Source organism: Peromyscus eremicus, chromosome 2, assembly GCF_949786415.1.
Source record: "Peromyscus eremicus chromosome 2, PerEre_H2_v1, whole genome shotgun sequence".
NCBI lineage: Eukaryota > Metazoa > Chordata > Mammalia > Rodentia > Cricetidae > Peromyscus > Peromyscus eremicus.
In genome coordinates this window covers 63656331-63678566 of record NC_081417.1, presented here as the reverse complement: position 1 = coordinate 63678566, position 22236 = coordinate 63656331, and the positions used below count along the sequence as shown (strand labels likewise).

General features: G+C 52.1%; 2 protein-coding genes across 3 annotated transcripts; one reads left to right on the top strand and one right to left on the bottom strand.

The window, feature by feature from the left end:
* The first annotated feature begins 427 nt into the window (after positions 1–427).
* Spag8 (sperm associated antigen 8) lies at positions 428–2677 on the top strand. 2 transcript variants are annotated; one of them, XM_059254222.1, is made up of 7 exons: positions 428–559; positions 647–1382; positions 1499–1673; positions 1838–1883; positions 1958–2072; positions 2196–2258; positions 2356–2677. In XM_059254222.1, exons 1-7 carry the CDS (start codon positions 522–524, stop codon positions 2548–2550), a joined length of 1368 nt encoding a protein of 455 aa, XP_059110205.1. In that variant the 5' UTR covers positions 428–521; the 3' UTR covers positions 2551–2677. The 2 variants fall into 2 exon arrangements, with proteins under 2 accessions (XP_059110205.1, XP_059110206.1); XM_059254223.1 differs by lacking the exon at positions 1499–1673 and having other exon boundaries at positions 1948–2072.
* Positions 2502–21404, bottom strand: Npr2 (natriuretic peptide receptor 2). Its single transcript, XM_059254221.1, has 22 exons — positions 20091–21404; positions 19171–19376; positions 13409–13522; positions 13044–13179; positions 12730–12824; positions 12427–12559; positions 12125–12209; positions 10508–10628; positions 10273–10347; positions 9993–10070; positions 9674–9778; positions 9484–9555; positions 7080–7239; positions 6694–6849; positions 6448–6616; positions 6150–6296; positions 5570–5693; positions 5355–5423; positions 3763–3937; positions 3594–3692; positions 3229–3320; positions 2502–3115 (listed from the first exon to the last, which is right to left on the bottom strand). Exons 1-22 carry the CDS (start codon positions 20755–20757, stop codon positions 3050–3052), a joined length of 3144 nt encoding a protein of 1047 aa, XP_059110204.1. The 5' UTR covers positions 20758–21404; the 3' UTR covers positions 2502–3049.
* Between the last annotated feature and the right edge of the window lie 832 nt (positions 21405–22236).

The following is a 22236-nucleotide window of genomic DNA, read 5'->3' as shown; positions in this document are numbered from 1 at the left end:
AATTTGCTTGGATGACTATCTATTGTACCATATTCCCTTCCATTTTGCTGTTATCTCTATTTATGTGTGCTGAGGATGGAACCCAGGACCTTGGGCATACTGAACAAGGACTCCTACCACTGAGCTGCATTCTCTGGCCCTACTTCATATATTTTCATTCTTAAACTGTTAAAAAAAAAAAACAAAAACAAAAAAACGTTGCTCTCCCAACTTAGGGAATGAACCAAGCAAACAAGAGTTCATATTGATGCCCATCTGTACTTGTCTCCGTGCATCCCCATGCATCCGTGCATGGCCATGGAGGCAAGGGAGAGGCTAGTGAGACCTTAAAAGCCCGGGTGAGGCAGAATGGAGCTGAGGCTATTGGAGAGCACCTTGTCCAAGACTTCCGCCCCCTGGAGAGCGAGCGTTTGTTTATCTTCTGTCCTCCCGCCACTTCGGGTCCGCCCAGCTCTAGCTCTGCGCAGTCTCCTGGAGTTGTTGGCCGTCTCTATGGCAACCCGGTAGCTGGCGTTTGAAAAATGGAGACGACCGAGTCTACGGAGGAATCTCGGTCGCGGTAAGAGCCATGGATTTGAGAACAAGGAAGGTCAACGGACTAATTTCGCAGCGATTTTGATCATCTTGATGTATTTGTTTCTTTCAGATCTTTAGAAGTACAGCCCAGCTCCGAAGGACTAGAGACCACTTCAGAACCTATTCCTTCTTCAGGGGCCAGCCCTCGGTCTGCCCTAGAGGCCAAAACTGTTCCAGCTGTATTGTGTAAAGAGGCTCATGGGCCGTATTCTGTGCTCACAGAGCCCTCTTCTGACAGTCTTCCGGAAGCTTCCTGCCCTAGATCCCATCAGATAGGCCATGGGAGTTTTGGCTATCAGCCCCTCTATGTTTCTTATATACCTCGCAATCCCTGTGCCACAGACCCCAGCTCAAGCCCTGTTGCTGCCTCTTCTTATCCTGGCCATAGCTCTGGTCACAGCTCTTGTCCTGGCTCGGGCTCGGGCTCTGGTGTTGGCCAGAGCTCTGATACTGGCCAGGGCTCCAGAGGTCCTACCTCTGGACCTGGTCCTGCCACTGGACCTGCTCTTGCCCATGGGCCTGGTCTTGCCTCCGGACCTGGTCCTGCTGACTCTGGACCTGGTCATAAGTTCAGCTCCAGTGTTCCTCAAGGGTTCAGAAACCCGCCACCAGACCCGCTCCCTTATTCTAGCACATGGGAACAGTACTACTGCTGTGTGCCATGTCACCAAGGCTGGGAACCTCTGCAAGTCTCAGAACCCGGAGTCCGAGGGACATGGAAACCCCCAGAGGTTGAGAGGAAATCTGAGTTTCTCTGTAAAACACGGCCGCGTGGCCAGTGTCTCCTTTACAACTGGGATGAAGAGGTATAAAGGTTTGGCCTGCTCCCCTTTCCTGAAGGCCTTTCCTAGGGGAGCCAATAGTTTGTGATGAGGGTCAGTATGAGAAGGGAGCTCATAGTCACTTAACGTGGGGTCCACAGAGAGCCACCAACCACTTGGATCAAATCCCGAGATCGCAAGATGGCTCTGAGAGTTACTTCTTCCGACATGGACACCAGGGACTGCTCAGCGTGCAACCTCGGTCACCCATGCCTTCTAGCACCACCCAGACAGACTCGTACCAGCCCCCAAGAAACATCTGTCAGCCACTTCGAGGTGTGAAGCATGAGAGACCAGTAGGCAGACAAAAAGAGACAGGACCTTCTGGTGGGATTGTGGATTGTTTGGTGGCCCCAAGGGCAAACCCCAAGATTCCCCTTCCTCTCAACTCTGTTCCTGAAGCTGCTTCCTGACCAGACTCCTCCTCTGCCCTCCCACAGGGAAGCGTGAAGCTATGCTGGAGATGTTCCTGCACCACCAGATCTGGTGAGAGCCTGGGAATGGGGGAGGCGGGGAGGGGAAAACATGGACTGGCCTTGACCTCTCCCAGGGCTCCATAGTGAAGAGGTACGGGCCGAACAAGAACCCCCAAGGAAGCTCTTTGAGGCTGAGTCAGTAACACACCATGACTACAGAGCGAAGCTGGTCCAAACAGGGCCTCCTGCTCCTACGAAGGTGAGAACCCAGCTCACCTTACTTGAACAGCTGGGCTCTGCCCGGCAGTGGGAAAGCAGCAAACCCAGAAGCTGAGAGAGAGCGCCAAAGACCAGGAGTTATTCAGTGTCTCTTCCTTCACAGCCTCATGATTACCGCCAAGAACAGCCTGAAACGTTCTGGATACAGAGAGCACCACTGCTTCCGGTGTGTGGGGGTGACTAGGCGTTGGGCGGGGGAGACAGGCTCTTCTGCTCTGGCTTGGGAAAGGGTGGCATCAGTCCTTATCCTGACCCTCCTCCAGGGTGTCAGTAACATCAGGACACTGGACACACCATTCCGGAAGAACTGCAGCTTCTCAACACCAGTACCCTTGTCTCTAGGGCAGCCTTTGCCTTACGAACTTGAGAGTTTCCCCCACCAAATGGGGGTGATGTCTTCCCTTTCCTGTCAGGGAGGGGGGCAGGGCTGTGGAGGGCCAAGGACAACTCCAGCCTAAGGGTTGTGGAGGAAAGTGGACCTGGAATTTGGGATTTATTTCCGTCTATACTACAGAGGTAGGTGTGGGTGGAGTTAGTTCTCTGTACTTGATGAGGGGGTTTCACATAAAGCACTCTCCTCCGGAAGCTGCTATCTCCTTGAATCTGTGAGTAACTGTGTCCACACCCCGTATTCTTCCCTTGAGATGGCCTGGACCCCAGACAATGACACCATGATTTGTTGTTGTTGTTTTATACTTGGACAAAATATTCTGGTCTAGATACAGATATTTACAAGAAGCCAGGGAGGGCAGGTGTATGTACAAGGCGAGGCTGCAGAGGGCTGACTCCCATATAAGGCAGGGTTGGTTTGGGTGTGTGTGTGTGTGTGTGTGTGTGTGTGTGTGTGTGTGTGCATGTTTTCCATCTCATTTGTCACTGTCTGGCTTCTGTTGTGTGGAGAGACGGTGGTCATTGCCCATCAAAGTACCAGCAGCAGGAGATTGTCTGGCTTGGGGTTTACAGGAGTCCGGGAGGTCCTTTCCGCTCTCCTAAGAGCCAATAAGTTCGCATTTTTCCTTTTCCCTGGAGGCAGGGGAGCGAGCATAGTTCAGATTCTTCTGTATTAGTGCCTTCATCTCCCTCTCTTCCCCCACTTTTATCCTCCCGTGATCCACTCCCCCGGGGCCTGCCATCACCTTCATCTCCACATCCCCACGGAGCTCTAGCTGGAAGCATCCTAGCTCATCCAGGGCATCCTTGGTGGTCGAGGAGACATGGATCTTTAGAGCTGGGGTAGCGTAGACCAGGAGCAGCAGAGGGAGGAAGACAAGTCAAGGAAAAGGCAAGAGGACAAAATGACGCTGCCAGAGAGTGCTTTACCCCAGCAGCCACCCCTCAGGAAGCCCCCAGCCCTCCCAATGCACATTTCTAAGAATCAGTCTATGCCCAAGGACAGAGCACTTAAGAACTACCCAACTCAGAGACATGGAGGAACTCCAGAAAGAAGAAAAGAGCAAGACAGATCCAGGTCAAGGTTGGAGTTAAAGGCTGATGTCCTCACCTTGACCGTTAGACTCCATTCGAGAAGCAGTGTTTACTGTGTCTCCAAAAAGGCAGTATCGGGGCATCTTCAGACCAACAACGCCAGCACAGACTGGCCCTAGAAAAACAAGCTGGTTGGGAGAGACCCGGACAAGCGGACCCTAGGGCTGGGTGAGAATCAGCCTTACCAGTATGGACGCCTATACGTAACCTCAGCTGGTCATGGGGTCGATGGCGGATGCGGAAGGAAGAAACTGCATCTAATAACGCGAGGGCCATGCGAGCAATTTCCGGTGCGTGGCGTTGACCATTTCGGCCTGGAAGGCCAGAGACCACCATGTAGGCATCCCCAATGGTTTCCACCTGATTTAAAGGGAAGATTAAGAGGTCATCTGTGGGTTCAGGTAGTTAGGACACTGGCTGCTCTTCCAGAGGACCCGAGTTCAGTTCCCAGCACCCACATAGCAGCTCAAGCCCCCTGTAACTCCACCTGGCACTCTCTTCTGGCCTCTATGGGCAACTGCATGCATGTGGCATATATTCACAAAGATATATGAACATAAATAAAATAATAAAACTAGGGGTTGGGGATTTAGCTCAGTGGTAGAGCACTTGCCTAGCAAGCGCAAGATCCTGGGTTCAGTCCTCAGCCCCCCCCCCAAAAAATAATAAAACTACTTTGAAGAGGTCATTTCTAGCTATATCAGTGGGAGTGAGAAAGGGAGACAAGATGGGCACTTCCAGGAGTCATCCTGACAGCCTGGGAGGCCATGATTGGCCAGATTGACTAGAAACTACATGCCATGGTCCTGAGAATTCGGATAAGGGGAGGTCAGACAGGGAAGCAGTTAACTCCTCCTCCCTACCCAGCATCTGGTGAATACTCAGTGGACAGGAGTGTGATCCTAATCAAAGAACCGAAAGGCTCAAAGAAGGTCAAGCAGGCTCAACAACATGGACCAGACAGCCTGGCTGTCAGAGGGAAGAAGCAACCTCTTGACTTTGATGATCGTACCAAACTATGATGCACAATGAAATGTGTAGGGGAGCCCACACTAAGTATTTAGGGATGGGGGGGGGGGGCTGTGTCTAAAACTTCCTCTCAAACGGTCCCAAAAATAATTACCTGAGCTTTTAAAAATAAAATAGAACTGGGATGTTGTCAGACAGCAGGACAGGTTAGCATGGGGGAAGCGCGCGCACACACACACACACACACACACACACACACAGAGTCAGAGGACAGCCTGTGGGAATCGGCTCTCAGATAGATTCCAGGGATCAAACCCGAGTCATCAGGCTCGGCGCCTTTACCCGTGAGCCATCTCCCCAGCCCGTCGGCTGTCGGATACCTACTCTATTACTGCAACAACCGAGGCTCAGAGAAACCCTGCTCCTGTCTAAGGCCACAATTATCTATAAAATCAGTATTTTTACTTCCAAGGACAATTAAGCCAGCTCAACGACTTTAACAAAGAGCTTTATAACATGTAATCGTGTCTTGCCCCTCACCCCACAGTCAGTCTGTGCCCACATCCTCTGTGAGTCCTCTGGAAGGTGTCTATATTAATACCCCAGAGAGAGAGGGTAAAGCATGCGATGGCTGTGATTAGGGAGCCCCACGAATCACAGGTGTCGGACCAGAGTGTCCACGTTTGCTGGAATCACATCCAATAAAGAGCACTGGGATGCTGGAGAAACTTGGGGAGCACTGACTGTGAGTGGGTATGGTATGTGGGGTTCAGAAAACCATGTTTCAAAGGGCGGCTCCAGCTCTCACCTTGTAGACGTCGAAGTTGTCGATTATGGCATCAAAGCAGGTATAAAGGTCATTGAGAAGTGTCACCACCTAACAGGATGGGAAAGCAGAGGCTCTGAAATTCGTGCCCACGTTCCTAAAAATTCTCAAACCAAAAGGCAGAAGAACTCCAGAGCGAACTAGTCCACTGAGGCTCCCAGGACCCAGTGCCAGCTGTGCCTGCTCACACCTCTCACCTGCATGGGGGTGCTCTCCGCTGACAGCGCTGTGAAGCCCACGATGTCACTGAAGTAGATGGTGACACTGTCAAAGGCCTCTGCCTGGACGGTCTCTCCCCGTTTTAACTGCTCTGCCACAGAACTAGGAAGCAAGGGGACACCTTCAGCCCAACTCCAGGGAAGGGGGTGGGGGCGGGCGTGAGGAGGACAGGGCGTGTGGCTGCAGCACAGCCAAGCTGTAACGTGAAAGCTGGCTTTGGTGGGAGAAGATGTCACCTAGTGCTCAGTGGGGTGCCCAAGTGGTGGGGAGCGGTGAGGGGGACCCACGTGGGGCTAAGCGGTTCCGGTTCCGGTTGGAATTGTTCCGCATACACTTGCCAGACAAAGGTGAGGAAGAACAGTGCCCTGAGAAGGAGGGCTGGGAAGCTGAAAGAAGGCTGCGCAGCTCACTTGAAGACACAGTGAGAGCATTTAGCCAGGAGGGCTCACTGTGGCAAGAAGTAGCACTGTAGGGTTCCCACGGTTGCAAAAGAGTTCTCAGATGTTGGAGGAGGCAGAACCCAAGGAAATTTTGGAAAAAGAAGGACAGAGGTCTTACTGGGGTAGAATTTGGTAGAGCAGCGCCTCAGCTTTGCGTTTCTCCTCTAGGTAGGCCTGTGTGCGCTCCTCCACCAGCTTTTCCAGGTTATTGGCATACTGTTCCATGCGCAGCAAGAGGTTGTCCAATATGCTCGTACCACCCTCCCTGCAGGGAGGCCAGGATATGACACCTGCTCCAAGGTCCTCAAGACTAACAGGACTTCCTGTCCAACCCACCCTTGGGGTCCACCAGCCTCATCCACTAAGAATGATGAAGTTCTGTCCCTGGGAGCCTCGGAGCCACAGTGCCCTCTCACTTGTTAAACCGGCGAATGAAGCCCTTGATTTGTCCAAAGTCTGGACGTTCCGCTGGGTCCTGGGCCCAACATCTCTCCATCAGCAAAACCAGCTCTTCATTCAGTTGTGTCCGGTCAATGCTCGGCCGGAAATATGGCCGCTGACCATTCCGAACCTTCTGGACAATCTCTGAGGGTGACAGAAAATTTGGATGAAGAACAAGGTTCCCCTAGCAGAAGAGGCTGTGAATAGCAACTGACTCTCACCTTTGGGACTGAGATCCAGGCCTTCCAAGTAGAAAGGGCCGCTTCGGAGTGCTATTTCCTGTAGGATGATGGCAAAGCTGTAGACATCTGCCTTCTGCATGCCTGTGGTTGGCAAGGAGTTCCCACTAAGCAGTTCTGGGGCAGTCCACAGCTTCTCTGCAAAGAGTGAACAGGCTGGCTAGGTTGCCTAAACAGGGCATCCTGGGTTCCACCTGGGCTCATCCCATGTCACTGCTACTGGTCTAGCTCTTACAGCCTCCCTTGGGGGCCCCCAAGTCACTGCTACTGGTCTACCTCTCTGGGAGGGAATGAAGGCCCGAAGAGCAGCACAAAAGGTGGTGGCAGGGGGAGGGAGGTTGGGGGAGTGACACAGGAAGTAGTCTCACTGGCATAGAGCGCATGGCTGTCATCCGGTTCTGCAGTCGATCGGAAGCTAGCCAGACCATAATCTGTTATTTTGAGCACAAAACGACTATCCACCACACAGTTGGAGGACTTGAGACTTCCGTGAGATGAAATAATGCTGTTGTGGAGAAAGGCCATACCCTGCAGGATACAGAGGAAGTGTCTGGATCCTACGTGGCTTAGGCCACCCCAGACCACTCACCAAAAATCATTAGAAACTGAAGGATCTTGAGAGGGTAAAAACAAGCTGAGCTGAGATGGTGTCCCTTGTCAAGCTTCTACTCGAGGAAGCAGGCAGAATGGGAGAGCCACCCCTTCCTAGTACAGGGAATAGCATCTAGGTACCCAGGCACAGGGGATGGGGGAAACGCTTGTAAACGGGGATAAGGAGAACTCCCGATAATTGCCCTGGAAACGGCAGGCTTCTGAATAGCGAAGGGGACAGCCAAAACTAACGTGGCACCTGAAGTGGCTTCACATTCCTAGCAACAAATCAGGAAGACGTGGCTCAAGACTCTGGCCTGCCCTCCAGAAGCACCACAGTTGTGAAGTCTAGCGGGTAGGACTGTGTAGGAAGCAGGTGGGGGTGAATGTGGTCTATTAGAGGAATGCCAGACCAGACAGGAGTGAAGAATACGGTAAATCGGCAAAATGTGAAAAACAGAGGCAAGAAATAACCACCAAGCCAACGCAGAAGCATGGCTTCCTGGAGGAGGCAGAGAAGGCAGAACTTTGCCTCCCAGGAATTTAAAGGCTGGTCCTGGGAGGACGAGGCTGTGCTTCCCCAAACAGAAACTCTGGAAGCCCACCCTAGTCAGAGCAGACAGGTCAGAAAAAGGGTAGAGGGCTCTGCATGGTAGGAACCAGAATCCACGGTGTAAACGGTAAGCTCTGGCCTTGACCCACTCACGGTCTCTGAGTATCGAGAAACCTTCCGGAATGCCTAAGCTGATGAACTTACTGCTGTGGAAACTGAAAACTCCTATGTTTATCATCACATCTCCTGATGAGAAGTACATTGCCTTTACCCAGTCTTTTTCTCTCACACTTGATGGCAAAATTATATGCGTAAATTAATTTTAAAAACTTTCTAGGATATAGCAGAAAATCAGAGCCAGAGTCAGGTACAGTTAGGTGATCTCATTAGTGGGCTTATTGGCTCTGAGACCTGCTTCTGAACACCTGTCTAACCATGCTTGATTCACCTGTATGTCCCCATCATTTGTGGGCCTCTGGGTCATTTGAAAATAACTGACCATGGGAATGGAAACAAAGATTTAGTACAATTTCCCTCCCATCTCTCTTAGTTTACACACACACACACACACACACACACACACACACACACACACACATTTGGTTGTTTTTAATTTCAGTCTCTAACCAGGTGTGGTGGTACACACCTATAATTTAGCATTTGGGAGATGGAGACAGTAGAGTCAGGAGTTCGAAGCAATTTCTGGCTATATAGTAAGTTTACGGCCAGTCTGGGTAACATGAAACCCTGTCTCAAAAAGAAATCAAAAGCCAGGGGTGTCACACGCTATTAATCCCAGCATACAGGAGTCAGAGGCAGGCAGGTCTCTGGGTTCAAGGTCAGCCTGGTCTACAGATCGAGTTCCAGGTCAACCAGGATTACAGAGTGACACCTAGTTTCCAAAAAATCAGTTAAATTTCGATGTATTAGTTAAAGACTAGCATGTCTTCAGCAGCCCGTGAAAGAACAGACATGCCAAATACTGCTCCAAGTATCAAGTAAGAGGAAGTAAGTGTTTGGAGACCTCACTTGTCTTTTTGCTGCTCAAGGGATTTGGTTCTGTTCGTTTTGTTTTAAGACAGATTCGTACTATGATGCTCAGGCTGCTCCCAATCCTCCTGTCTCAGTAAGTGCTGGGATTATGGTGTGTGCTGCCAGCACCCAGCTAAGGCATGTCTTTTCATTGTTTTTGTTTGCTTAATATTCTTTTTCTGGATAGGATCTTATTCTGCGGTCCAAACCGGCCTGAAACTCACTATGGAGTGTTGGCTGGGCTCAAAATCATAGCATACCTCCTGCCTCAGTTTTCCATATGATGGCTAAGAGATTTTAATATCCTCCCCCCCCCACCCCCACCCCTGCTTTGAGGTAAAAGAGACACTAGAGAAACATTTAAGATATCTGGGACAGGAAGACAAGAACCTCTCTCTGAGTACAGGGCTGCTATGGTAGATCAAAGCTCCCCCAATGATAACCCAGAACCCCTGTTTACCCATTACCACCCAAGCACTGGAGCAGGGGCATAGAGAAAGCATGACTGATTGAGGTCTAGGAGAGAAACTGTAGCAAAGACTGAACACTGGAGGCATTTTTAGTGGACGAAGTCAGGAGGGTTGGAGAAGACTCACCTTCACAAGATCATTAATGAGTGAATAGCGAAACATCCAGTCCAAATTGATGCTGTCATTTTCTAGAATGTCCTGGCAAGGGACGTGGAAGAGATCAGTATCCATCCCAAGTCTCACTGGCTATCACTTGGCACAGTATGACTTTAGGACCTCCCCTGCCCCACCACACTTTCCTCCACCTGTCCCTCACCTGTAAGCTCCCACGAGGACAGTACTCAGTGACGATGCAGATGTTGGGAGGGTCTATGCAGGCTCCGATGAAGCGAGTCAGATGGTTGAACTGAACATCTCTCATCTAGCAGAAAAACAAGAGAACGTGAGAATTGGCAGCACTGAATTATAGATACAGAAACACACCACTGTGAGAAATGACCTTTCTCCTACGATGGGGAATCGGTGATAAATAAATAAGGCCCTTACCCTCTTAGCCAGTTGGCCATTCCATGGTCTCCTCGTTTCTTCTTCCCTATCTACCCTCACCTCCCACTCATACCCACGTACATACGTACGTGTTTGAGTTCAAACAGAACTTGCCGGGTCAGCTCAATGCGCTTCTTATTCACGTGTTTGATGGCAACAACATTTCCCTAAGGTGCAGGTGGAAAGAGAAAAAGAAATGGAGCATCAGAAGGCGTGTCGGAGAAATCCTGGAGAACTGAGAACATCCAGGAGCTTAGCTGGGTGCAGAGAGGGGACTATGAGGGGCAAGAGGTCCAGGGGCAGAGGTGGTAGATGGGCATGAGACACAATGAAATGGTTGGGACCCAGAACAAGCAGACGACTCTTCACCTTGAAGTGACCGGTGTTGGCAAAGATCTGGTATTTCCCATGGGCTGTCATGAGCGAGCCGTAACTGGATCCCCGCTGGGGCCAAGGGCAACATGGAGGCGGAAGGATGAGAGGAACATTAGATGGTAGTGGTAGTGCAAGGAGTGATCATTCCAAGCCAGTGTGCTGGGAAAGGGCCAGGATGAGGAAGGACAGGGGACAGGAGCTCGGGGGAAGGGGAGGGCCCAGGACTCACCAGTGACAGTGTCAGGCGACTGCCCGCACCTTTGTGACAGCGATCCGAGCTGCCAAACTGTAGCTCCTCCCAGCGAATGCGCCACAGCATGCTAGCCAGCTCCTTCTCCAGCATCAGTTTTCTGTAAGGACCGCACAGCTCAGCAGCTTGCCAACCCCTGTCCTGCCACCCACTAAGCTGCCAGGGAGCTACAACCATTGTTGTTACCGCAGAGTCAGGACGGGGACAGAAGGAAACATGGGCCCCACTCTGGTGAGTGCCTGTGTGCACTCAGTGTTAGAGGCAAGGTGGTTTGGTTTAACTTTGACAAAGGGTCCAGGCAGACCTCAAACTCGTGAAGATCGTCCTGCTTCAGCTTTCCAAATGCTGAGATTATAGATGTGTACCACCACACACAGCTGTAGTTCTCTCTCTCTCTCTCTCTCTCTCTCTCTCTCTCTCTCTCTCTCTCTCTCTCTCTCTCTCTTCCTTCTCACCTCTCCTCTCCCATTTTGTCCCTTACCTCTCCTCTCTCTTCAGGAGAAAAATTTCTTTCCTCCAGGCTAGGAGTCAAACTATGGCCTTGAACATGCTAGGCAAGAGTTCTACCATTGAGCAGCTCCATCCCCAATCTATAGATAAACCGAGGCATCCAGTCTTCCACCATGAGAAGACACAGTGAAACACTACTTTCTACAAATCAGAAAGTGCACCCTCACTACACATAGAATTTATTGATGACTTGATCTTGGATTTCCCAAATATCCAGAACTGTGAAATTTTTTGTTGCATATTAGCGGGAGTGGGGTGGGGGAGGGGAGCCAGGGACAACCAGTGCATAGAAATTTACCTTTGACCCTAACTCTACTCAAAGTCAGTACTCAAGGCATGGAGAGATGGCTAAGTGGTTAGGAGCACCTACTACTCTTCCAGACGACCCAAGTTCAATTCCAAACACCCATCCTGAGTAGCTCATAACCACCTGTAACTCAGAGTCCTGGAGTTCTGATGGCCTCTCTGGCCTCTACAGGCTTCTACACCTGCATGTGGTATACATTCACATAGACACACAGGAGATACATAAATAAAATTAATTTTTAAAAATCAGTATTCATAGTTGGGCATGGTGGAGGATGTCTTTAATCCCAGCACTTGAAAGGGAAAGGCAGGCAAATCTCAGAGGATTTCAGGGCCATCCTGGTCTACATAGCTAGTTCCAGACCAGCCAGAGCTCTACAATGAGATCCTATCTCAAACAAACAAACAAACAAACAAACAAACAAACAAAAATTAGTAGTCAAACAAGGCACTATGGCACACATCTTTAATCCCAGCACTCAGGAGGCTAAGGGCATAGGATCTTATGTTCAAGGCCAGCCTGGGCTACATAGCAAGACTTTGTCTCAAAACAAAAACAAAAACAAAATCACTAGTCTACCCAGGTTACAGACAAAAAAAAGCAAAATGAACATCTAGGATGCAGGGCAACCAAATTAAAAGGCTGGAAGGAAGGTGCTAGTCTCAGAGACTCACACCAGGTACATCTGTCACCCCCATCCCACGTAACAGGGACCCCTGGCCTCAGCCAGGGGCCACATGGCAAGAGGGAGGCAAGGAACAGGAACACTTAGGACTCACCGGAAAATTAGGAAACTGGAAACACCAAACATGATGAAGGTGATTCCTGTGCCCAGGGCCACAATCGCCAGAGTGGAAAGTGGGGCTGGAGAAGGAAAGAGAGAGACCCTGAGAAGGACTGGAGAGGGCTGAGGGGGACAGACACAGGTGCCAGGGGTGCGCAGCTTTCTTGAGGGAGAGAAGTGAGGAGAGAGCTGCAGACAAAGATGGAGGAAAGCTAGGAGCAGGAGTGGGTGTCAGAGGCAGAGCGCAGGGGGCCGGGTGAAAGGGGGGGACTGCTCCCAGTCCCTGCACACACCCACTTTTATCACAGGATGGGTCGTCCAAGTCAAAGGCACAGGGGGGATTGTCCAAAGGTGGGACCCCCTTCACCCAGGGAATAGGCCGGCCTGTCCACCAGATCTGCTTCTCGGCTCCTGAGTAGTGGGCTGCGGGCTGTGAGGAAGCAGAGCACTGGGCCCACAGGCCTGCCCCCCAGCCTCCTCCCTGAGACTCCCACCATGACACAGGTCCAGCACTGGGAGCAAGCTCCTGCCCCAGGACCACTGATTCTGTCCCCACTGGACTCTAGGGCCACTCTCTCTTCCCTGTCCTCTCCCCGTCACCTGGAAATCCCCAGAATCCAAGTCTCCCATGGCCCACAGGACAAAATCAGTCTCGCGGTCATTGTTCTTGTCCATAACAACTAGTCCAGTTACACCTAAGATTAAAAAAAAAAAAAAAAAGTGTCCCTCACTTTGAGAGCTTCCTTGGCCCCCCCTCCTGTTGCCCTAATCTGGCTGAGTCTGCCCCACTCTGCCTGTTCCTGACCCCCCCCCCAACCGACTCTCCCTGCGGTCCTTGGAGTATCTCTTCTTCTGCTCACTCCACTCCTGAACCTGCTGTCAGCCCTCAGGCCTCCATTCATCCCTCTCATTACCGTGGTATCTTCGTCCCTGCATCTTCTCCACAATTCGAAGTCCGTCTTCCCGGGTGCCTCCTTCCTGTATGGTCTCATTCAGGACTTGGGCGTAGAGCAGGATGCCATCATAGAAACAGCCAGCAATGAGGTTCATCTGGGGACAGCAACTTCAGCAGCACTCTCCAAATGTCCTGTGAGGCCCCTTTCCCACCCCCGCAGTATCCTTCTGCCTCTCCACTTTCCCAGCTTCCTTCTCCCCTTCTCTTAACCCTATGGTGCCATCTTTATTCACCTGGTCCCAGAGGTGAAAATATCCTGGATGGAAGTGACGCCCAAAGCATGGCTTGCTCACAGCCTATTCTGACTTTCTGAGATCTACTCACCAGGGATGGGGCCAGCTCCACACCAAAGTCTTCCCGGGCTCTGACCAGCAGGCGATTCTGGAATTCCTGATACTCAGGGTTGGGGGGTTCTCGGTAGGTGATCACCAGTACAGTCTGCATCATGGTACATGGGGAAGAGTGAACAGGATTCTAATTGAGCATGAGAGAAAGAAACCACTGTAGGAAAACTTGGTAAAACACACACAGTATAAAACATGCACAGGGGAGTCTGATGGCTGAAATGTACTAAATCCCGAGGAGAGCACGGGGTATTGAAGGGTGGTGGCATCCCTGTATGAAAGACTGATGGGCTGGTCTTGGAAAGGACAGCAGGAAGAAGTCAGCTCCATCTAGAGACTCAGCCCATCACCTTCCTTGCCTCCTGCCAGCCTACCACACTCATGGGAACTCCTCTGTCCCTACTTCCTGAGTACCCCTTCGATGCCAGTACTCAGGAGGCAGAGGTAGGCAGATTTCTGTAAGTTCCAGGCCAACCAGGGCTACAGTTCTGCCCATCTGTGTTAAATGCTGATAATGTTATCCACTGAAAGTTGACTTTTTCACAGTGGGTCACTGGTACACAGTGACTTCTCTCAGTGAATTAGATTTCAATTCCTGTGAGAAATACTTTGAGACAGTGATTCCATCTGTGAAAACCACGATTTAATTTACTGTGCCTGTAGGAAACACCTACCATAAGCAGCATGCTCATTAAGAATCAGATGTGTGTCATTTAAGTCACATGCCCACACACATTGCACAGATAAGCAAATGATGCATGGCAGCCAGGCGCACATTTTACTCACATGAATCAACACATCTCTGTCCCTCACCAAACTGATGCCTAGCTTTTCTGAGCCTTATATATATATCCCCCTTCTCTAGCTGCAGGACTGCTCAGCCTTGGACCACACAACTAAATGAGCTGCTCAGACAGGAAATTGGTCTCACAATAGAGAAAGATGTCGGTTCAGTATATTTTGTGAAATATGACCACGTGAAGTGATAGATTAAAATCTAGCCGTTTGAAGATAGGTATGGTGGCTCACATCCGTAATCCCAGCACTCAAGAGGCTGAGGCAGGAAGAAAGCCGTAAGATCAAGGCCAGCCTGGTCTACATAGTGAGTTCCAAGCCAACTGAGGCTACACAGTGAGGCCCCATTTCATGAAACAACAACAAAATCAGAACAAAACTCTGGCCATTTTCTACCAGTTTTGTTTATTCTCATCGCAGAAAGTACACGTGGACCCCACAGACATACTGGATATGTCACATGTGATCTACAACTATCAATTTGTTCCAGGTGGGAAATAAGGGAGGCTCCGGAGGGAAGGGGAGGACAGGAAGTGCTCCTCAGGGACAGGCTAGAGGGTTCCCTCACTGATACCTGTTCCAAAAATAGGGAGGTATGGAGCGCTGACAAATGAGTCAGAAAAAGAGTTGGAAAACATCAGAGTGGCACAATTTAGGGTTCAACAGAGGCTGCGATAGGTTTCCAACACTTTCCGGACACTAACTCTCCAGGCTGGAGATTGTCCCCTAAGCTGGCAGTAATCAAATTTTTTGCCATGGGTGGTAACACACCCCGATAATTCCAGCACTCTGGAGGCCAAGGCAGAAGAATGCAAAGTTCAAAGTCAATTTGGGTTACACAGCAGACCCTATCTTAAACAAAAACAAGAACTTTTTTAAATCTCTGAGTCCCTTTTCACTTAAGTGTGTGTGTGTGTGTGTGTGTGTGTGTGTGTGTGTATGCACCCTCAGGGCATTGAATACTCCTGGAGCTGGAGTGGCAGGAGCTTACGAGCCACCGGACGTGGGGACTGAACCCCGGTCCCCGGTCCTCCGGAGGAGCAGTGGATGCTCCTACCCGCTGAGCCATCTCTCCAGCCCTGGTCTTGTTCTGTTTGGTTCCTGTTTTGTTGTTGGCCTCAAACTCCGGCTCCTCCCGCCTCAGGCCCAGAGCTGGGATTACAAGCCTGCTGCTGCTGCTAGTCCGTTCTCTTCTTAGAACTAATTGAGGACCCCAAAGGAACTTTATATCTATCAATAGTCACCAAATTAGAAGTTAAAACTAAAACTGAGCCTGACAATCGTGGAAACACAAGAACGCACGAGCGTGTCCTCCATGGCTGTCAGAGAGGTGACGTCATCCCACATTGTGACACCTCCAGAAAGTCCCACTGCGAAATCACAGGGAACAGTAACGACGGCGGATAACATCTTGACAGTATTTTTTTAAAAAATTTTTCACTTCCCAGTCCCCCTAAAAGGATTTCTGGGGGCCCCAGGATCCCAAGGCCACACTTAGAAAATGGCTATTCAAGAATGTTTTGCTGTGGTCACTAACTAGCTACTAAAAAAAAAAAGAAAACAAACCCCAAACAAAAACAACTCCCAACACTTTCTGTGCTTACTCAGAGACTGAAGAGAAGGCAAGGGTAGCTAATTGAGTCCCACTAACTCATAGTGGCCCCCAAGTGGAAAACCTAACAAGCACCACTGCCAAAAATAAGGAGTTCAATGGGGGGCGAGCCAAGAGGGCACCACCCACCTTGAGTCCTGCTCTGGGCCCAGCAGAGCGCGATGCCAGCCATGGCTGAAGGAACCAGGAATAGTCTCCAGGAAGGGGGACTGCCTTCCCTGGCCTTGGCCTGCGTGCTTTCTCCCATTCTGGAAGTTGTTTTGTTGCTGTTTGTTTTGAGATAGGATCTCACCAGGTAGCCCAGGCTGGCCTCAAAAGCTCAGCAACCTCCCTGTCTTAATGTCAGGTGCTGAGATTGCCCATAAGGGCTGCCACACACAGCCCCTTTCCTCCACGGTGGGTCTGCATGGGTTAGGATTTCTAACCCTGTATCCTCAGTCTCTCGGTGCAAACCTGAATCCTCCCAGCCTGACCGCTTGCTTAGTAAGTTCTACTCTGTTGACTTTTCTTACCTGTCCTGGCTAATTATCTTGGTTTATGGTGCCTGGAAGGTCTACTTCTCTCTGAAATAACCCTCCACCACACACACACATTAATCTGATCTATGTTTTAAATATCTACTACATGCTAGGCACAGGGGATGTAAAGATGAACACAACCCCTGCCCTGGGACTGCAATGACTGAATGGGAAAGAAGAATCCTATCAATATACTTAAGCTCAGCTCTTTCCCTCTCCTCAGTGGCTGATACCCAGACTGTGCCGGGTGTTCCAGCAGCTTAGAAAGGCTCTGGACATCTACAGCCAAGGGCTCCTGCCTTGTCTACAACCTTTTCAGGGTTGGCCTGGTCTGAGACCCAAGCGGACCAGCATCTCTGGAGGAAGGGCTCACTGCTGTTTGTTCTTGGCCAGAGCTGACCACTGCCCTCCAGGCTGCCCTCCCCTCTGTCAGTCCTGGCATCGAAGCTTTTCCTGAAAACGCCTCACTCCCACCCACGTCCAGCCTTGATCTCCCCGCAGCTCATTCTTCACTGTCTGCTTCCTTTATCTTAGGTCAGAACAAAAATCATCCCTTTTCCCCGTCTGAACGAGGCCTACAGTGAGGGGAGGAAGCAAGAATGGGCTACCGGATAGAGCTGTTGGCTGACCAGACCTCTCCTCCCCCTACTCTAAGGACTGGGGTCTCTTGACTGCTGGTAATTCTCATACAAGGAAGAGGTTTTTCTTTCACACAAAGACTACAACCCAGGGACGAGGGTGTTGGGCACTTTTCTAGCATACACAAGGCCCTCGGTTGAACCCTGGAACCTAAAGAAAAAACAAAACAAAAATTCCTACCCAGAGGACTGTAGAGTCCTGTGGTCCAGGAAAGGTGTTGACCTGCCTTGTCTGAACTAGCCAAGGTCCAGTCCCCTTTCTTCTCACGCCACTCGACTGTTTTTCTTCTCCTTCTGGTAACCCTTATCACCAATGAATAAGCTTGCTTCTTGTCTGTCTCGACTAGTAACTGTAAACTCCAAAAAGACAGAGTGTTTCTAGTATGTTCTGTATTGTGCATGCCAGTACCGAGTAAGGTGACATGCCGTGAATACTAACAATGAGTTGGTCTCTACGGGACTCAAACATGAACTAAATAATGTGCTCTATAGTTGGCAGAGTAAGAGACTCAGCTCAACCTGGGATTTCGGAATTGTTCCTTAGAAGGCAAAGTACTGCTGAGTCTGACAGAACATGGAATCGTTCCATAGACACAGGTGGGATTGGTTGTTTTCGGGAAAAGTTACAACATAAACAAACCTGTCCGATCACTGCCCATGCTCACGGATGACAGTCACAGACTCATAGGCAAGCATGCAAACAGATATGTCATTCACAGCCAGACACGCTCACCAGTCACAACCAAATATATAATCACAGCCGCATAAGACCTTACTCACTGGAGAAGAATGGCCACCCAGGCCCAGCCCTTGTACACTCTCCTTAGAACCAAAGAATCTCAGAGTGGAAAGGATCCTAAGGTCATTCCATAAGCCACCTCAAATACCCTTTGAGGGCTATGGATAAATAAATAGGAAAACTCTTATATACACAGATCAGTAAGAACTTGGGAGGGAATAGAGACTCATGGGTATGATCTCAGGAGGGAGTTTAGAACGGGGGTGGGGGGGTGGGGGGGATGAAAAATAACATGCAAACAAAAGGAGCCGAGTGCTTGGAGGCAGGCGGTCCAGGGGCCTGGGCTGGCAAGGGCTCAGTCAGCCGGACTTCTCGGCATGAGGGCGTCAAATTATGACTGAAACTGCTGAAACTGCAGGCAGAGAGCTAACTGCCTAGTCTTGACTGCCATGGGAAGGAGTTGGGATTTTATTCTGTAGGGAGCAGGCTGTTGAGAGTTTGGGGCAGAGGTGAGAAATGTACAGAAACACCGACTGTCTCTGCAAAATCTTTTGTAAATTTCTTTCTTTCTGTTCTTCCCCGCATAGCCTTCGTCCAAGTCATATTGCCACATTCCTTGACAACCTACAGTTCTTCCCCTCTTCTAACGCAGCCTGAATTATGTTACACTGTACCGTCATACAAAAACTCAAATCCCAGTCCTTAGCATTCCAAGTCCTTTTAATCTACGTCTTTGTCACTTGATTTCCTGGAGGTGCTTCAAGGGAATGCTGTTTAAAGCTCGTGCCTGTGATCCCAGTACTTGGAAGGCTCGGGCTACCAGTTCAAGGCATGAGTGGGACCCTGTCTCAAAAACACTCTCTCTCTCTCTCTCTCTCTCTCTCTCTCTCTCTCTCTTTAAAGGGAACCCTCCTTTCTTACCAGGCCAAACAAACCCTCCTATCTTCCCCTTGCAGGGGCTTCTGAATCCCTGCCCCGCCACTCTGTGAATGTGGCATCTGCCATGAAAAGTACAACAGTCTAATTGCCTTCCCTCATCCCAGCCCATATCCACCCTTTGTCCCTTAAACACTGACTCTTGAGACCTGCTTCATGCGCAGATTCGTCTCCTCCCGTCACTTACTGTGTTATAATTTCACCTCGCCTCTCCCATAAGGATGGCCACCCTTTCTGGGGCAAGGCTCAGATCCTTTTCTTCCTGTCTTCTAGCTCACTGCTGGCACTCCAGAAAGCCCCCTAAGATCTGGCGGTGGCCAAAGTTGGGCTTGGCAAGCACACTAAGTAACAGTCACAAATCTGGGGAGGAAAAGTGACTCTCCGATCACTTCCATTCCGTCGCTCACAAGTCCTGCCCTCTTCCTGGGCCTTCTGTGGGGTCTTGTGAGAAACAGACCCTCCAACCAGTGCCTCTTCCCATCTCTAGTTTGGTTCCAAAGATACCTGAAAGGCCTCTCTGAGGGCCTGGGCCTGCTCCTGGGTTCGATTGTCCTGCCATGGCCGGCCTGTTGCACGTGTAGGGCCCGCTCGGAGACTCTCCCCAAAGACATCAAGGTAAAAGAAGACATAGTCCCCATTGGTCAGGTTCTCCCTCTGGGCCTGAAGCAGGATCTCATGCAGCATCTCCAGAGGCCCGCAGATATACACAACTGGGAGTGTACACAACAGAAGGGCGCCCTGAGACAGCATCCAGCGGCCCCCAGCGGCCCCCTCTCTGAATCATCCCATTCCAATGAGTGCCCTACCTATCGACCACCCAACAGATGTTCCCATCCCCCACCTTGGAGCTCATGTCGTAAGTGCCCTTGGGCCACATGGACCATCTGGCAAAAGTCAGAGCCAGACTCCAGACCCCAGGGAAAGGAGTGATGGCCCCTTCCCCCAGAGCTGTGTTTGCTACACCTCCCAGCTCCCCTGTTCCTCCCCTACCTGCTCTCCCTAGGCTCACAGGCACTTGTGCTCACAGTTTCTGTGTGAGCTTTTCCTGCTTTCCCAACCACGTCTGCTGAGTCCCAAGCCCATAGACTCATCTCTATGCTACGAAGAGACCCTGGTGATCCAGTCTAGGGAGTCTGTGCTCACAGGCAGGGGCACATTTCACAGTAGACATCACCCATACCCACTACTCAAGGCACCCACATTGCTCCCCCAAACTCTTCACTCCCGAGTCCCAGCCTTGCCCACCTGTGCCTATGGTACTAAGGCTCTGTCCTAACCTAGGTGCTCTGTTCTCATCAGCCCCTCCGTCCCAACCATTACACGTGACTTCTCCATGCCTGTCCCTCTCTACTTCTCCGGGCTGTGCTCCAGGGACACAGTGGCCCTCCTCCCCTGTTCCTAAGACAGCCCAGGGCCACACTTACTGCGCCCGTTGGCTCTGATGAAGTGAGTGGCTTGCTCAGGGCCACCTGGCTCCCGGGCATACACCTGGTGCTGGACACTGAGGTTGCTGCCCTGCAGGGCCTCAAAGACGCCCTCGATGGTGAAGTAGTGGGGCCGGTCATCTGTGCGAGCATCCAGATACAGCAAGGCAGCCCGAGCAGTCCAATTGAAGTGCCCGTGTAATGTCACTACGAACTCACCCAGCTTGGGAGCAGAGGGGCCAGTACGAACCAGGGTACGATAATGCTCATTCTTAGCTGCAAAACCAGAGGCCACTGCACCCGCAGTCAGGAGGGGAAGGTGCCAGTGTGAGGCAAAGCGAGCCACAGAGGCAGCAGGGTACACACAACCGGGGCCCAAGAGAAGGTCGGGGTCATGGTACAGCTTGAGGTCCACAGCGCGCAGTGGTGCCAGGTACTCAGAGCAGGCGCCGTCTAGTTCGGAGCTGACAAACCGCAGGTCCACGGGCAGTGCCCGGCCCAGTGCCTCCACAGCCAGTGCCACAGCAGGACCCACCCGTGGCCAGGCCCAGGCGTAGCTCAGGTTGTGTTCTGGCAACACCACCGCCAGCGTCAGGTTCCGCGCCCCCGGAGGACGCACCCCACCTGCCAGGGCTGCCACCAGCAGCAGCAGAGATGGCAGTGCCATGGGGATAGCGCAGCTGACCCACGGCCCCCCGAAGCAGGGGCCGCTCTGGCCTACTGGGCAGGCACAAGCACCACCCAGCCTGGAGCCTGGGGAAGAGGGCCAGGAAGAGAAGTGGGGGCAAGCTTAGTCGGCCCGGATACAGAAAGTACTGGGGACCACGCAAGAAGGGGATGGGGGGAAGCCTGGGTCGGGAAGGAGTGAGCTACCAGCCTACAGCAAGGACCAAGGACTGAGGATAGGGTGGCAGGAGGAGGAAGGGACCAAGGGGGCCTGCGACCGGGATGAGGACAGTGAGGCGTGAAGTGGCCTGACAATCCCAAGCCGAGAAGGGGGGGATCTAAGCCTGGGATGGGGTGGGGACTTGAGGGAGGCTGGTACAAAGAAACGGCCTGGGGGCACCTCACAGCTGACCGGGCCGGGAGGGCAAAGAGCTGCGAAAAGCCGGAGCCCCGGGCCGAGGTGGGAGGGCGCCCGCCGCGGAAGGACTGGGACATGGGCAGGCAGGGAGCGAAGCGAGGCCTGGGCCGGAGGGGAGGGCAAGGCAGGGGTGACTCTCCCAGGGACGGCTTCTCCCGAAGCTCCTGCCTGGACTACCGGGCCCGGGCGCTGGTCCCATCCGGAGCTGCGGCGGCCCCGCCCGTGTCCCCTGCTCCTCTCGGCTCCGCTTCTCCCGGGCCGGGCGGCCCGCGCTGCCCGCCGCTGCCTCCCGCCCCCCGCCTGGGCCCCCGCGCGCGCCGCTCGTCCAGGTCAGGTCGCCTCGGCCCGGCGCGTCTCCGCTCGCTGCGCCCGCGGCGGTGGCCGAGTGTGACTTCCCCGGCAGGCCGCCCGACCCCGCCCCTCCCCCCTCCCCTCCCCTCCCCTCCCCTCCCCTCCCCTCCCCGCCCGGCCCCACCCTCCGGCTGCTGCCGCCTCCCCCCCACCCCTGCCCGGCGCCCAGGGACCTCCCAGTCCCCAAACCACCCGGCGAGCGCCCCCGGGGGGCTTCGCACCCGGGCCTCTGGGCCACCGAGGTTCCCCGGAGTCCCCACACTTCTAAGGGCCTTTCTCTGCTTCCCCCAAGTCCCTTGTCCACAGGGCTGTTTCCATCTCCCTCATGCCAGGGACCCCTGGGCCTGTCTTCTCCCTGCCCGGCTGGACACCCGGCTTTTCTTAGGGTCCATTTGCTCAATCCAATTTCCCCAGACGCTCCAGTCTCCAGGAAGCTGTCAGGAATCCCCAAACATTGGGCATCTATTTATCTATTCCTAGGTAGGGAAAATTCTACCCATCTCCTAAATGCTGGGGACCTCTTCCTGGAAGACAGGCCCTCGTGGTACCAAAGGACTCCATTCTTCTGGAGTCTTTATGAAGTCCACAGTCTCCCTCTTCCTGAGGACTCAACTCTCCGCTCTTTTTCTGTCTCCATGGCCGTCCTTATGCCTGTCAGATCCACCAGCCATCTGTTCGGGGCCTTGCCCCTTTGTCTCCCCGAGCCACACT